Source organism: Myxocyprinus asiaticus, chromosome 50 (assembly GCF_019703515.2).
Source record: "Myxocyprinus asiaticus isolate MX2 ecotype Aquarium Trade chromosome 50, UBuf_Myxa_2, whole genome shotgun sequence".
In the NCBI taxonomy this organism is placed as follows: Eukaryota; Metazoa; Chordata; class Actinopteri; order Cypriniformes; family Catostomidae; genus Myxocyprinus; species Myxocyprinus asiaticus.
Window position 1 is genome coordinate 8,197,222 of NC_059393.1, and position 16,307 is coordinate 8,213,528.

At 40.8% G+C, this 16,307-nt stretch overlaps 1 protein-coding gene across 1 annotated transcript in view; it reads left to right on the plus strand.

The window, feature by feature from the left end:
* The window catches only part of LOC127438698 (sodium- and chloride-dependent taurine transporter-like), a 41,292-nt gene that overhangs the window by 11,545 nt on the left and 13,440 nt on the right, over positions 1-16,307 (plus strand). Inside the window, exons 2-9 of the mRNA XM_051694480.1 lie at positions 1,688-1,917; positions 2,630-2,764; positions 5,120-5,354; positions 5,763-5,895; positions 7,195-7,329; positions 7,812-7,915; positions 8,028-8,152; positions 15,128-15,240. Coding sequence (XP_051550440.1) covers positions 1,689-1,917; positions 2,630-2,764; positions 5,120-5,354; positions 5,763-5,895; positions 7,195-7,329; positions 7,812-7,915; positions 8,028-8,152; positions 15,128-15,240 — 1,209 coding nt within the window. The 5' untranslated portion in view covers position 1,688. The remainder of the gene's footprint in view (positions 1-1,687; positions 1,918-2,629; positions 2,765-5,119; positions 5,355-5,762; positions 5,896-7,194; positions 7,330-7,811; positions 7,916-8,027; positions 8,153-15,127; positions 15,241-16,307) is intronic.

Sequence of the window (16,307 nt, forward strand, 5' to 3'; positions counted from 1 at the left end):
TTGACCATATTTGGAATGAAAAATGAACTTGTGCACCTTCTTGCTTTGTGGAGGTTTGGAAATCACCATATGAAAGAATTACAGCATGTCAGTGGATCATATCGCATAATTTAGTGGAAAATTGACATAAAAAATAATTCTTCATGAAGTAAATATGAGGAAATATAAAAATGTACGTAAATGTGCACTCTATTGGATGTTGTTCACTGAAGCCTGCTATTGACAACTCTTTGGGAGATTACATCACTGAATAGGTACGTGTGTCTTTATAATGTTTTAATTATCGATTTATTTTTTAAACAAACCTACCGATTTGCTTTAGAAGACATTCATTGATTGACTGGAGTCATATGGATTAATTTTATGCTGCCTAAATGTGACTTTTAGACTGTCAAAGTGCTGGCATCCGTGTACTTGGATTATAAGGACCTGACAGAACTCTATCTTCTTCTAAAAATCTTTATTTGTGTTCTGCTGAAGAAATACAGTCATACACATCTGGGAAGTGAATAATGAGAGAATTTAAATTTTGGGTGAACTATTCCTTTAAAAAGCAAAAAAATCAAGGTTACATTGAAGCACTTACAATGGAAGTGAATGGGGCAAATTTTTGAAGGGTTCAAAGGCAGAAATGTGAGGCTTATAATTTTATAAAAGCACTTACATTAATTCTTCGGTTAAAAAATCGTATATAATTTAAGCTGTTTAAAGTTGTTTAAATCGTCACTTTAATGGTCTAGGTTTGTGGTAATCAACATTATGCCACAAATGCCTTAAAAAATTTAATATTTCTTTAATTGAATCAGCTATGATGTGTGGATACAATCATATATTGCGATACTACTTGTAACAATTTTGTGCTGACACTTTAGATTCTTGTATCAATACTGTACATTCATTTCATCTACCAGAACTCAATTAATGCAGAACTCATTTTTTTTAACAGTTGCTTTCCAATTATGATATTGTAATGAATCATGACGTATGCATTGTGAAGTTGATGCCAATACCCAGCTGTTTTTATGTAATTGTATTATTCAATCGAAAGTTCTAATTATTATTTCTAATTTAGTTACTGTACATTTTCATCCAGTCACATTTTATATATAGAACATTTGTCGCAAGGTATCATGTATGTTAGCTTTTTCCTGCTCAAGTGTCTGCTGCTTTGTGTCTGTTTGCGTTGTATATAAAATGTTCTTGAAAAAAAAATGTGTCCCTACTTCCGGATTCCAAAATGCCAGTGTGATGTCTTGGTGGTTTCCATTGTGAATTTATGGTAAAGAAAGGAACAAAACAAAGCACTGAGAGTCATTTCAGTTTTACAACTGGTTTTGTACTGTACATCTATTTGTCATTCGGAGCAAGTTTGACTGTAAAAAGTATTGTTATAGAATCTTAAAGTTGCTTGCAGTTGTGACAATATGCGTCTGCTGTGTTGTATGTGACTTCCTGTCTTAGAACCTCACCGAGATGTCTTAAATCATTTCAACCATCAAATATTTCTCTGGTGTGAACATTTCTCACATTTCGCAAAGCTGCTGTTCTTAATGAACTTTTTATGTTTGGTGAAATTATAAAATGATTAGAATGTCACACAAAATTTTGGACATCTACACTTACAGTACAAGACCTTTGGGGTTCTGTCAAGAGCTCAGTTTTGACCCATTGTTCTCCTCTACATTAGCATGGCCCAGAAGGAGAAACTCCAGTGTCTAAAGGACTTCCACAAAGACATTCTGAAACCGTCTCCGGGAAAGAGCCCAGGCACGAGGCCGGAGGATGAAGCAGAGGGGAAACACCCCCAGAGGGAAAAATGGGCTAGCAAGCTTGACTTTCTTCTGTCAGTCGCCGGGGGCTTTGTTGGTTTAGGCAACGTTTGGCGTTTCCCGTACCTCTGCTACAAGAATGGCGGAGGCGAGTATACTTGTCGATAGGTTTGGATTTTGACCAATGATGTGACATAGTAATAAACAAATAATAAAAAAATAAAAATAAAAATAAAAACTTGCTACTTCAAATCAAATGGTTTTTGCACACTTGTTCATCGAAAAAAAAGTCAGATTCTTTCAAGCTCCATAAAGGAGAAAAAGCACAATAAATGTGGTCTATACAACTCACTCAATTGACAGCATTCACTCTAATTATATGCCAAAATGAGCAAATCAGCCATTCTGCCAAATATCCCCTTTTCCATGTTCCGCAGAAGACAGAAAGCATACAGGTATAGAACAATTTAAGCTTAACATTTTGGGAGAACTATTCCTTTTAGGCTTAATTGTTACTACATCCTCTGATTAACTGCATTCATGTGGTATCATTGGCATTCATATTCATATACCTTATAGATTTTTACATTATTTAGAGATTTTTACATAATTTGACATAAACATCCATTTACTGTGACTTATGAACATTTTCTGAGCACTTAGATTTTGGTTTAGCACATAACTGTCATCACACTCACTTTGTTCACAATGACAGGAAGTGAGAAAGAATGATGTGAGCAAGTGAGCAAGAAAGAACTGGCTAACCTCCTATGAGACATAAGAGTTAAACACTAATCCAGTAGTTAATAAGATATAATTAATGAGAGAATTAAGTAAATCTTTTCTTCGGTTCCATCTAGGTGCTTTTCTCATCCCTTACTTCATCTTCCTGTTCGGTGGAGGTCTGCCTGTGTTCTTCCTGGAGGTGGCGCTCGGCCAGTTTACCTCTGAGGGAGGAATCACATGTTGGGAGAAACTTTGTCCCATTTTTACAGGTGAGATTCCCGATCAAACATTTTGTTTACCAGAGAATAAAGAACCAAATATATTTCTTGGAAAAGAACAAACCTGTAAGCAGTTTAATCCCTGAACTAACACACATGGACTAGTAAGTAATTCAGCACAAATTCAATATTAATTTCAGTTAAGGAGACTAAATGTAAGGTGTGTCACATACCACCAGATGTATGTTAAGATTAGTAGTGCAGGACATACAGGTTTTCGAAATGTTGGGAGTAAGATATGAAATTGATATCCCACGTAATGCCAGAGCAGGAATACATCAGCTTATGAAAATAGCAGTTAGTGTAAGGTTAAGGGTTGACTTTTTTAAGGGTTAAGAACATTTTTCATAGTGTGCTTCAGTGGCTGGTGCATTTTAAGAGTGGGTAAGCATAGATATGACATACTGCATCAATGACATAATTGATATGTTGGTGTTTCTAATGTAAAAGCTTCTTCTCAAACTACAACTAAACAGTAAAATGACTTACTAAAAATAATTAACCAAGCGAGAATAGCTAAATGCTAAACTAAATGGGTTACTTCAGACAAAAGGCGGGTTCATGCTGTACACTTTTGGACACATTTTTGCCCTTTGAGGTGAATTTCGTTGATCTGAAAAGATTCCTCTTGTCGTAGGGCAAAATGGGCAGTCTTTCATCACTTAGTGTGCCTTTGCGTTGAAACTTAGCCTCAGGCGAAGTTTTGTCAGTGCAAATTTTGCCTCTCAGTCGTGGAGTGTAACTGCTCCTACGACAGCCAGATGTGAAACACATCAATCGGGGCGATTGACAGTATGTGAATGCCAAGGGTCTTAATAGCTTTTGTGATTAATCTTAGCCTCCAGTGGAGTTCTGGCAGTGTCCGAAATGTTACTTTGCAGTCGTGCAGTGCAATTGCTCCTATGACAGCCAGATGAGATGCAGTAAAACACACAATCAGCACTGTCAATCCAGATGATTGGGACCAAAGTCTTGACTATGATATGTATTGTACAGTCTGATAAAATGTCGCCTAGTGTGCCATGTATTTTACCCAAGATCTTACTGGGATCATATCCTAATGACCGTCAAGATACAATCGTAAAGGATCTTAAAAATTGTACAGTGTGCAATTGCATTTTTATCACCAAACACACTTTTGTATGAATTTACATTTTAACTCAGTCACATACATCATTGTTTCAGTTACTGGTGATTGTTGCATAATCATGTCGATTTGATAACTCTGTCAATTATAATCATATCATTTCAATGATCTAAATCTAAAGCAGGTACCACACTATTGGCAGCTGTGAATTTGTGGGCTAATAAGAGCAGGTGCTGTAGTTTGCATAACTGAACATCTCTTGGGCTTTGTCTTGTGGTGTGGTGTAGTTGTTAGGAAGGTTGCTGGTTCAATCCCAACAAAGAGCAACTCATGAGCCCATCACCATTGTGTCCTTGAACAAGGCACCTAATCCCAGATTGCTAAATCAATTTAGATAAAAGTGTCTCCTATATGACTACTTGCTTGAAAAAAGTACCAGATTCCCACCAAAAGTATCACCTAATACTCTTATATAAAAAAGGGCTTGTCAAACCTCACAAATATTTCTTCTGACCACAGATTCATTACTTATTTAAACAGTCTACCAGTGTACAATCATTATGTGCAAACTGCTGAATTATGCTTACCCTTGTGCCAGTGAATGAGGCAACAACTCGGTCTGTTTTGCTTTTCAGTCAACCTGGCCAGCATTGATTTACATGACTCAGACTCTGAACATCATTTTCCTCCAACTCTGGATGAGTTTATTCCATGTTTAAACAACAAGGAGAAGAGGGTTATAAAAACTTCTCACAGAAGTTTGTCAGTTATCTATCTTGTCTTAGTCCCCTGGTGAAAGAAAAAAAAAGATACCTTAAAGCAGCCTAAGGAGCCATTCAGACCGAACACGTTCTTGCGGTAATAAAAAGCTTAATGCAGCACAACGTTAGTGTCACAAGACGCTCTTTTCAAAGTTTACATAATTTTTTTCCTGACATGGCATCTAAAACACGTGACTCACAGAGGGACACAAAATGCGTTTGTTGTTTGATGGTCTTAGCTGACTTAAGCTGTCCAAGATTGTCTCTCAGCCTGACCAGCTGACAAGTGTCCAAAATCCATCTAAAACCAGCAAACCAGACCAGCCTGACAGGCTGGGAGACTAGCTAAGACAAGCATACCAGATAAACCTAGTTTTTTTCAGCAGGGACAACTCATTGTGAGCTGCTTTCATTGTGCTGACAACTTTGCATAACTACGACATGCTGTGTTAGTCTTGTTTGCCATTGTCTCATTATCGGTATTTGTCTTTTTTGCAGGCATCGGCTACGCGTCCATCGTGATCGTCTCTCTGCTGAACATCTACTACATTGTGATCCTGGCATGGGGCTTGTACTACCTGTTCCAATGCTTTCAACCAGAGCTCCCTTGGGCAAGCTGCAACAACAAATGGAACACAGAAAATTGCGTGGAGGACACCCTCCGCAAGAACAAAACACTCTGGGCTGCTGCGAATGCCACTAACTTCACTTCGCCAGTCACTGAGTTCTGGGAGTAAGTACTCAGTAGGAATTTGTAGGGTATTTAGTATGGGTTTTAAATCTGCAGAAAAAAATATCAACCTAAACCAGCCTTAGCCTGTTTGCTGGTCTGCTGGTTTTACCTGGTCTAGTTGGTCTCCCTGCATGGCCAACTGACAAGTGTCCAAAGCCCCTCTAAAACCAGCAAACAGACCAGCAATCCAGACCCAACTCTCAATGTTTAGTTGAAAGATGAAGTTGTGGTGTTGTGGACCAACAATAGTAGCTTGGCCAGGCTGAGAGACCAGCAAACCACCCTAGGCTGGTATAAGCTGTTTTTTTAGCCGGCATCCATCATGACATAATCTGTAGTTGCTTCAATTACTTGAACCACCTCAAGACCTTCAACGTTTCTCACTATCAAACATTCTCTCCACCACAGGCGAAATGTCCTCAGCATATCGGATGGTATCGAGGATGTGGGTCACATTAAATGGGACCTGGCCCTTTGTCTTCTTGCTATGTGGGTCATCTGCTTTTTCTGCATCTGGAAAGGTGTGAAGTCTACAGGGAAGGTGAGTTTGGTTACCTTTATGCAGCTGAAAACTAAGACACTAAGAGCTCTTCTCAAGCCTAAGCTGATTGGCTGTCCTTAGCTGGTTTAAGATGGTCAGTCTAACCTCCCAGCCTGGACTTTCTGGTCCTAGCTGGTCTAGCTTTTCTCCCAGGTTGGCCTAGTTGGTCTCCAGCTGGTCTTGCTGGTCTAGCTTTTCTCCCAGATTTGCCTAGTTGGTCTCCAGCTTGTCTAGATGGTGTTGCCGGTCTCTCAACCTGGCCTAGCTGGTCTTCAGCTGGTATTTAGCTGATTTAGTTTGTCTCCCAGCCTGGCCTAGCTGGTCTTCAGCTGATCTTCTAGCCTGGTCTAGCTGGTCTGTAGCTGGTTTAGCTTGTCGGCCAGCTGGTCTCCCAGCGTGATCAGCAGACAATTGCCCAAAATCTCTCTAAAACCAGCAAACAAGACTAGTAACCTGACTAGCAGGGTTATATATTAGTCTAGATTAATCTTTACGATGTCAACAGAGTTATAACTACTTAGGCTATTTGATTTCAGCCAATGTTGTCAACATAAACATGACAGCCGTTCCCTTGTGATTAGCACCCATGGTAATAAACCTCTTCCCCAATAGAGACTGCAAAGTCAATCAGCAGATACCTTCTCTTGACTTGTGTACACATTACCCATGGTCATGCAGAAAATCTTATCATGGTGCACGCCAAGACACTGTCATTTTAGATTGCTTTATAGTAATGCAAGTATCAGTTACTTTAAAACTCTTTGCCCTCATCACAATAAGGCATTTTGATTTTTGCAAATATTTCTCTTTAACTTGATTAAAGTTAGCAAATCAAAGATTAATTTGTATTTTTGAAAGTAGTTTTGCAACTGTGGTATTAACATTGAGAATGTCCATATTTGTTGTTGCAAAATGCAATTTCAAAACTATTTACAGATAATTAGCTGTTTATGTTGTCCTCTGCACTGTGTTCAATAAATGTCTGGCAAAACTATATATTAAAAAAAACTTAAAAATTAAAACAGCTCTCTGTTTCTCACTTTCTAACCAAAAAAGAAAATCAACTGAAGCCAATATTAAACCGTCAGTCAAAATAAGCTTTAAATTGCATGTTAGCCATGGAAATTGTTTGACAGAATATCTTCTAAGATTGTTGGAAAGTATGACAAATCTTGTAAAGACCTTGTGAAATAACTCTGCTTTACTTTTTAAAATGGTCAAATCATCAACCACACTTGTGGTTTTTCGTACAACCTTAGCATTAAATTTAACCTGACCATTACTGTCCTTTCTGCTTAGGTTGTGTACGTTACAGCAACATTCCCGTTCATCATGCTAATCGTCTTACTTGTACGGGGTGTCACTCTTCCTGGGGCAGCTCAGGGCATCAAATTCTATCTGTATCCAAATGTGACTCGCCTTGGAGACCCAGAGGTAAGATCTCATGGCTGCTTGCACATTTTCTCAAAGAGGAGGTCACAAGTTAAGGGATAGTTCACCCAAAAAGAGGATATTTCTCCATGGCTGACAAAGTTCCGTTTGCACTTAAAATGATGTACATCAGTCTCACTCTGCAACTTAAAACCAGAATGAACCTTGGATGTACAGTTTACTATTAGAAACTTAAGACAAGGTTATATTTTACAGAGAATGCCTTATCTCTTATGATGTACTAAACAGTTGACATAAATAATGCTCTTGAAGGCCTCAATCAGGATGCTACACAAATATAAACATGACATGGAGTAGTAACTATTTATATTAGCTCTTTATACTGTATACAGCTCTAGAGGACCTATGAGAGACAGAATGCATGCAAATATTTGAGTCTGCCCCGCCAGTTAATGCACAAAACAAGTTAGAATTAGCTCTATTCATGTTGTCAGTCAACAAACAGTTTGGCGTCTTGTGTCTAGGTGTGGATTGATGCGGGGACGCAGATATTCTTCTCTTACGCCATCTGTCTGGGAGCCATGACGTCATTGGGAAGCTATAACAAATACAAATACAACTGCTACAGGTGGGTTTCGACACCTGGGGGGAGTGGGGATTAGTCCAGTCAACAGGCAAAAATGGGAACGTAAGGTTCCTTTGTGTTAATTAACAAACTCCATGACATATGTGTGACATAGGGACTGTTTGCTGCTGGGAGGCCTGAACAGCGCTACCAGTTTTGTGTCTGGCTTCGCAATATTTTCCGTCCTGGGCTTCATGGCACAAGAGCAAGGGGTGGACATAGCCGATGTGGCAGAGTCAGGTACGAGGGTCAAGTAGCAGTGATGGTGGGCACTGCTGCTGCAATCAACATCAGAAAAGTTTGATCAATCCTGTAGAGAAAAATAACGAAGACAATAGACAATTTGGAGGCAATAAATCGAATAAAACGTCTGGGACTGAGAAAAATTCGGGGGAAAAAGAAAGTGTACAATTCGTAACTTCGCCGTTTTGACATTCAGCTGCCAAAAAAGAAAAAAAAAAAACTAATATTGACCGAATAACGTAGAGGGTTTCTCAGTGGGAAATGGAATTCACTTGGATTCATCAGACAGATTGTACAACTGTTTGGAGAGAACGTTCTTTAAGCCACTGGGAATATTAAGCCCTAGTCCACTAATGAAGAAGAATCAACTGTTGAGTGAAACATCAACCATTTTGCCTTGAGTGCTGTTCAAGCCTGTTTCCACAGCCAGTTTGACAAGGGTGAGCTGAATCAACAAGCATCTTGTGCCATCTTCATTATAAAGGCAATTTACTGATGGAATACTCACCTGGTCTGTTTTGAACATGCTTTTTCTGAGATTATGGATTGAATTCCTCAACAGCTATTAAAGTAGTCTGACTAAGGTAACCAAGTTTGTTCATATTGGTTCTTTCTTCTACCCTGTAAACTATCCCTGCCAAAAAAACCAGCAGAGGTTTTTAAAACCATATGTTTTAAAGGCTGGCCCCCAGCATTGGGATGCTGGTGATCTGTTGTTCCTAGCAGACTTCTCAACTAGGTTAACCAGCAGTCTTGGACAACCAGCATCACGAGAAAGACCAATGGTGGTCAACCAGCTTCACCAGTTAAGTTTTGCTTGTGGACAGCTGGACCAGCACCAGCACTAACCAGCAAAATCCAGGCTGATACCCAGCATGGGATGAATTATTTATATATATATATATATATATATATATATATATATATATATATATATATATATATATACACACACACACACACACACACAATTAAATACAAATAAAACAAAGGCTGGTCCCCAGCATGGGATGCTGGTGTTCCCATGTTTTTTGTCAACCAACATCATGAGAAAGACCATGTTGGTCAACCAGATCCACCAGCTAGACCAGCACCAGACCAGCGTAAATCAGGCTGGACCAGCATGGAAATGCATGCTGGTCTTTTCAGCAGGGGTATTGGACTATTCTCAAGATGGCTTCCCTTTCGTAGGAACTCGAGCTGCGTAATCACATTGGGACACACCCTTAGTGTCATGTGGTCTGAAGCCCTTGTATAGTCACACCACTTTATTGGCTGGTGGAGCTTAAGCGATGACCCTAGGGAGCTACTTCATAGGTTTCATAAAAGTGCTCGCTTTAGCGCCATCGAGTTGAGATTTTCTGTTCTTCAGTGCACGATTTTGTCTAAGCCCATGTTTGTTCCAACAACTCACATCGAAGCGAGGACTATTAATCCTCCCTTTTGAGTGGCAAACACGTAAGGACATCATTTATACAGCGTAGATTTTAAGGCAATTTTAATGTGTTTTTTCCAAACATTCCGACGGGGACAGTTGCATTTTTCGAGGTTTGCAATTTCTCACCACGAGGCGTTAGCCGCAATTGTTCCAGTTCCACAGCCTCCAGATTTGGAGCTCCATGTGCGGGATTTCGGCTTTGTGTCTGAGAAGTTGCGGAGTGTGAATGGACATCGGGTTCTTCCTTGTGTTTGTCGCCCTCCCCCTGAGCGATAGTGCGAGTCTCGTTGGACATGCTCTGAGGCCTAGCTTGGCAAGCATTTTCTGATGAGCAAAGTGTGCGAAATTGTTACCATGCACGTCTTGAGCCATCGCCATTAAAAAAACACTGTATGTGAGAATTCGTCGCCAATGAAGGCGCGTCTGTTTCCATGTTAGCATTCTGTCATTTCGCCAGTGTCTAGCGATGTTCAGAGTTGGACGCGTTCTCCCTGTGAGAACATTTCGCAGGCTTTTGGGGCTCATGATCGCAGCTTCCACTGTCATTCCCCCAAGCATGTTGCATGTGAGACCTTTTTCATTGCTGAATGAACTCCACAAAATATTGGCACATAAACTGTCTGGAGATGATAATGGTGCTGCTGGCATTAAAGATGTTCCTCCCAGAGAGTCAAGGCAGCAATGTCTTCATGCGGTTGGACAACAGGATGGTGGTGTCCTACATCAATCGCCAGGGAGGAGTGCGTTCTCATGCCATGCTGAGACTGGCACGTTGTATTTTTCTGTGGGCACGGGACAAAGTGCTGTCTCTACGAGCTGTGCATGTCCTGGGCCAGTCAAATCTGGGGCCAGATCTCCTGTCCAGACAGGGCTTGATGCCCGGAGAGTGGACATTACATCCTCTGATTATGGAACAAATCTGGAGAAGGCTCAGCAGAGTGGAAGTGGACCTGTTTGCTTCGAGCAAGATGTCAAACTGCCCTCTCTGGTTTTCCCTCTCACCTCGGCACTACTGGGCATCGATGCGTTGGCGCATCAGTGGTCGACAACGCGTCTTTACGCATTCCCACCAGTCAGTCTGCTGCACACATTTCTGCAGAGAGTTCAGGAGGATCGGGTTTGGCTTCTTTTAGTGGCACCGTTTTGGCCATCTCAAGTATGGTTTTCGACTCTGGTCTCTCTCCTGGAGCAAATGGCTTGGGAGATTTCAGTCAGAACAGACATGTTGTCTCAGGCTTGGGGCAGCATTTGGCACCCCCGGCCAGACTTGTGGAAGTTATGGGTATGGCCCCTCAATGGGGCACTCTTTTGAATGATGGGTTATCCCCCACTGTGGTTGATACCATTTTGAATGCTAGAGCTCCATCAACTAGGAAGCATTATATGTTCAAGTGGCGTATTGTTTCTTCTTGGTGTACAGCACGAGGTGAAAATCCAGTTCAGTGCCCTGTCGGTACAGTGCTGTTTTTTTGCAAGAGTGTTTTTGGGCCGGGGTTGCCCCGGCAACACTTAAAGTCTATGTTTCCGCTATAGTGGCTGAGCATGCACTTATCAATGGAGTCTCTATCGGTAGACATTCTCTTGTCTCTCGTTTTATGCGCGAGGTACGCAGGCATAGACCTTTTCATCCCGTCCATGTTCCCTTATGGGATTTATTTGTTGTCTTAGAGGTGTTCTCGGGTGCTCCATTTGAGCCCTTGGCAACAGTCACTGATAAGTTTCTTACTCTTAAAATGGCCCTGCTAGTAGCATTGGCATAGTTTAAAAGGGTGGTTGATTTGCATGCCCTGTCGAACAATCCCTTATGTATGGATTTGCGCCTGGGTGTTTAAGAGAGGTGTTAAGACCTCATTTGGGCTATTTGCCCAAGGTCGTTTCTACATCATTGTGCTTGCAGACTATTCATTTTCAGGCTTTCTATAGAGTTGGAGGTTCATGAAAGATTGCATATGCTTTTGCCAGTTCAGGTGCTGCAAGTTTATGTTGACCATAATAGCCGATGGCATAAGTCAGAGCAGTTGTTTATGTGCTTTGGTGGCCGCAACAGGGGTGTTTCAGTGTCCAAGCAAAGACTGTCTCATTGGCTTACTGATGCAGTTTCAAGTGGTTATGAAGCACACGGTATACCTTCACCTTCGGGTATTCAAACCCATTCTACGAGGAGCATGGCATCCTCTTGAGCTTTGGCTAGAGGTGCGTCCCTGGAGGACATTTGTATGGCGGCAGGGTGATCCTCTTCGCATACATTTGTTAGATTTTATAATTTGGATGAGGGTTTGACTCCTGCTTCCCAGGTTCTCTCTGTTGGAACAGGAGTAAACTCATAATTTTCTCTGTTTTATCCAGACGTTTTAGCTCGCTTGTGCGCCGCTATATGCTTTCCACACGGACGTAGACAGTTGGCAGCTACTGTTCGCATGGCGTGAATGTATATCATTCCCAATGCGATTACGCAGCTTGAGTTCCTACGAAAGGGAATGTCTCGGTTATGTGAAATGTAACCCTGGTTCCCTGAGTGGGAACGAGATGCTGAGTAAGCTGTCCATACTCTCTAGCAGCTGCATAGGCTCGTGCCTTCCTGCAGAAAATCAGACTCGATGGTGCCAAAGTGAGCGCTTTTATGGAGTCCGTGACATAAGTCCCTAGGGGGCATCACTTAAGTGCCACCAGCCAATAAATTGGTGTGATTGTACAAGGGCTTCAGACCACGTGACATTCAGGGCATGTCCCAATGCAATTACGCAGCATTTCGTTCCCACTCAGGGAGTTACATTTCACGTAACCGAGATGTTTTCATCTCTCATACTGTATTAAGATTTATAAATGTTGTTTCTTCTGTGGTTCAATGTCATGTTTAATAGGCTTAACAAGGAGAGAGATCCATTGATGGATTGATTGCTTTCTTACTGTTTTCAAATGTGTTCATGCTTTGGCCAGTCTCAGTGGAGACTCTGTTCTAAGTGTGTCTGGCTCAAGCGAGATGCATGAAAGATACATCTTTATCACTTTGTTTATACTGCAGACAAACTTAAACTTTACTTGAACCTCTGTGCACATTAGCACAGTTAAGTTTGTACTGACCCACAGGATTCATAACAGGAAGTCTTTCTGTATGATTTGGTTGGATACTTTTTTTAAACTAAACATTACAAATGCCAAGAAGTAAAAAAGAGGTTGGTGTAAAGACGAGCCTCTAATGTAGGAGTTGAGAGAAGTCTAGCAGCTACCTGACTCTGCAAAAGTGCATTTTATTTTACTTGGACACTTAATGAATGAATGTTATATTTATATAGCGCTTTTCTGACACTACATTCAAAGCGCTTTACACAGTGAACAGGGGACTCTCCTCAACCACCACCAGTGTGCAGCATCCACCTGGATGATGCGACGGCAGTCATAGTGCGCCAGTACATTGACGCTGTGGTACTTTGGTCATAGTTTTAATTTGTTCTTTGGTTTTATTATACTGTGTACTGTTTGTGCTATGCTGTTATTTAACCTCTGTTGAACAGGTTTTCTGTTTTTTTTTTTTTTTTTTACTGATGTTGCAGTAATGTTAGCAAGAGGAGATGTTTGGATGTTGCCTCTTTGTTGGATTTTTATGCAATACCCTATGTACAATAATAGTGTTATACAAGGGAAATTGCACTATTCGTATGAGACTTAGAAAGTCACGTTTCTAGATTTCGATATTAGCTGAAGCTAACATCATGATGCTCATTTCTCAAGAAACTGTGATGAAACAGAGTCATTGGACTTACAGCAAACCATTGGCAGTAATATTGCCTGGCATGATCACTTTGTCATGTGCAGTGCATCCGGAAAGTATTCACAGCGCTTCACTTTTTCCACATTTTGTTATGTGACAGCCTTATTCCAAAATTGATTAAATTCATTATTTTCCTCAAAATTCTACAAACAATACCCCATAATGACAACGTGAAAGAAGTTTTTGAAATCTTTGCAAATTTATAAAAAAAAAAACAAAACAAAAAAAACACATGTACATAAGTATTCACAGCCTTTGCTCAATACTTTGTTGATGCACCTTTGGCACCAATTACAGTCTCAAGTCTTTTTGAGTATGATGCTACAAGCTTGGCACACCTATTTTTGGGCAGTTTCTCCCATTCTTCTTTGCAGGACCTCTCAAGCTCCATCAGGTTGGATGGGGAGCGTCGGTGCACAGCCATTTTCAGATCTCTCCAGAGATGTTCAATCGGGTTAAAGTCTGGGATCTGGCTGGGCCACTCAAGGACATTCACAGAGTTGTCCCGGAGCCACTCCTTTGTTATCTTGGCTGTGTGCTTAGGGTCATTGTCCTGTTGGAAGATGAACCTTCACCCCAGTCTGAGGTCCAGAGCGCTCTGGAGCAGGTTTTCATCAAGGATGTCTCTGTACATTGCTGCATTCATCTTTCCCTCGATCCTGACTAGTCTCCCAGTTCCTGCCGCTGAAAAACATCCCCACATCATAATGCTGCCACCACCATGCTTCACTGTAGGGATGGTATTGGCCAGGTGATGACCGGTGCCTGGTTTCCTCCAGACATGACGCTTGCCATTCAGGCCAAAGAGACCAGAGAATTTTGTTTCTCCAGACGGTCTGTCATGTGCCTTTTACTGAGGAGTGGCTTTTGTCTGGCCACTCTACCATACTGGCCTGATTGGTGGAGTGCTGCAGAGATGGTTGTTTTTCTGGAAGGTTCTCCTCTATCCACAGAGAAACGCTGGAGCTCTGTCAGAGTGACCATCGGGTTCTTGGTCACCTCCCTGACTAAGGCCCTTTGGCGGGGTGGCCGGCTCTAGGAAGAGTCCTAGTGGTTCCAAACTTCTTCCATTTACAGATGATGGAGGCCACTTTGCTCATTGGGACCTTCAATGCTGCAGAAATTTTTCTGTATCCTTCCCCAGATCTGTGCCTCAATACAATCCTGTCTCGGAGGTCTACAGACAATTCCTTGGTCTTCATGGCTTGGTTTGTGCTCTGACATGCACTGTTAACTGTGGGACCTTATATAGACAGGTGTGTGCCTTTCCAAATCATGTCCAATCAACTGAATTTACCACAGGTGGACTCCAATCAAGTTGTAGAAACATCTCAAGGATGATCAGTGGAAACAGGATGCACCTGAGCTCAATTTTGAGTGTCATGGCAAAGTCTGTGAATACTTATGTACATGTGATTTTTATTTTATTTTTTTTTCATTTTTTATTTTTAAATTTGCAAAGATTTCAAACAAACTTCTTTCACTTTGTCATTATGGGGTATTGTTTGTAGAATTTCGAGGATAATAATGAATTTAATCCATTTTGGAATAAGGCTGTAACATAACAAAATGTGGAAAAAGTGAAGCGCTGTGAATACTTTCCTGATGCACTGTAGATACTCGCTCTATTTTTCTTTTCATATTTCCTTTTGGTCTGTACCAATGATGAAACGCGCCACAGCGGCATAGATCAAAGTGTGCAAATGGCTAGCCTTGCTAATTGTGTTCTCTCCATTTCCCCCTCTTTCTGTTTTCTACCCAATAGGTCCTGGCTTGGCTTTCATTGCTTACCCTAAAGCCGTCACTATGATGCCACTGCCTACATTTTGGGCCATTCTTTTTTTCGTCATGCTTCTGCTGTTGGGCCTCGACAGTCAGGTAAATTGAAAGTCAAAAGAAAGAATTTTATGCTAAACAGCTTAAATATCATGAGTAGAAATGACACGGCAAGACATTGATTTGTTCAGCCTAGCCCAGTTTCATAAGAGAAATGTCCCTGTAGTGATTTTTATCCAAGCACTACCAAAATGTCACTCTGGTAATGCTTTAAAGACCCCATGAATTAAAAATGTGAGTTATGTGGCTTTTAGTCCATGTTTAGTAGCATTTAAGACAGCATCAGTATATGCTAGTGTAATCCAAAAATTATAATTTTTAATTTTTTTTGCAGATATACGTAGGCATTTAAAATATACTGCCTTTTTCTGACCAAACTGATGATGACTCATCTTGTACCACACAGATTTTTGTCCAATCAGATGCTCTCTAGAATATGAACATCTAGAATGTGTTTCCTGTCCAGATTATTAACCTCTTCTCCTTTGCAATCTTTTAAACACAACAGTTAAGCAAGTTGTCATAGTGCAGGAGAGAGAAAATAACGAACAGAAAAAGAAAGAAAAAAACTTTGTTTGCAGCTAATCGTCCATGCAACAGTTGGAGCCGTGTACTATCACATTTCTCAGCTCCAGTGAAATTGAACACTTTGCTAAATAAGTATCCATCCACATCATGGGAGTTTACTGTACCAAGGCTCGAATGGCTAAATAAAATATGTTTCTCTAAAATGATACTCGCTAAGCTGTACTATGTCACATTAAAGGGATTACTTTGTACAGTACTTGTGAGCGTACAGTACTTGGGTAATGGACTCCTTTTACTACTGTATGTCTCTCCTTATAGTTCCACCAAACTGAGAGTACACTTTCTTTCCTCTGTTGATGCATTTCCTATTGAAACAGGAAGTTGCAAAAGCCAATAACCTTTTAGTTTACATCACAGCTGTGAACCACGATTTGTTACTATTGCTTGTCATGGCAGGTTGTATTAGGGGAGGGACATTCTCATTCTAAAGTGTGTACAAGATGATGTCCTCAATTTTGTCAACTTTTAGCCTCAAAGCTAACAGACAGAAAAGCCGCCTAAAATGTATGTAGATATATGGT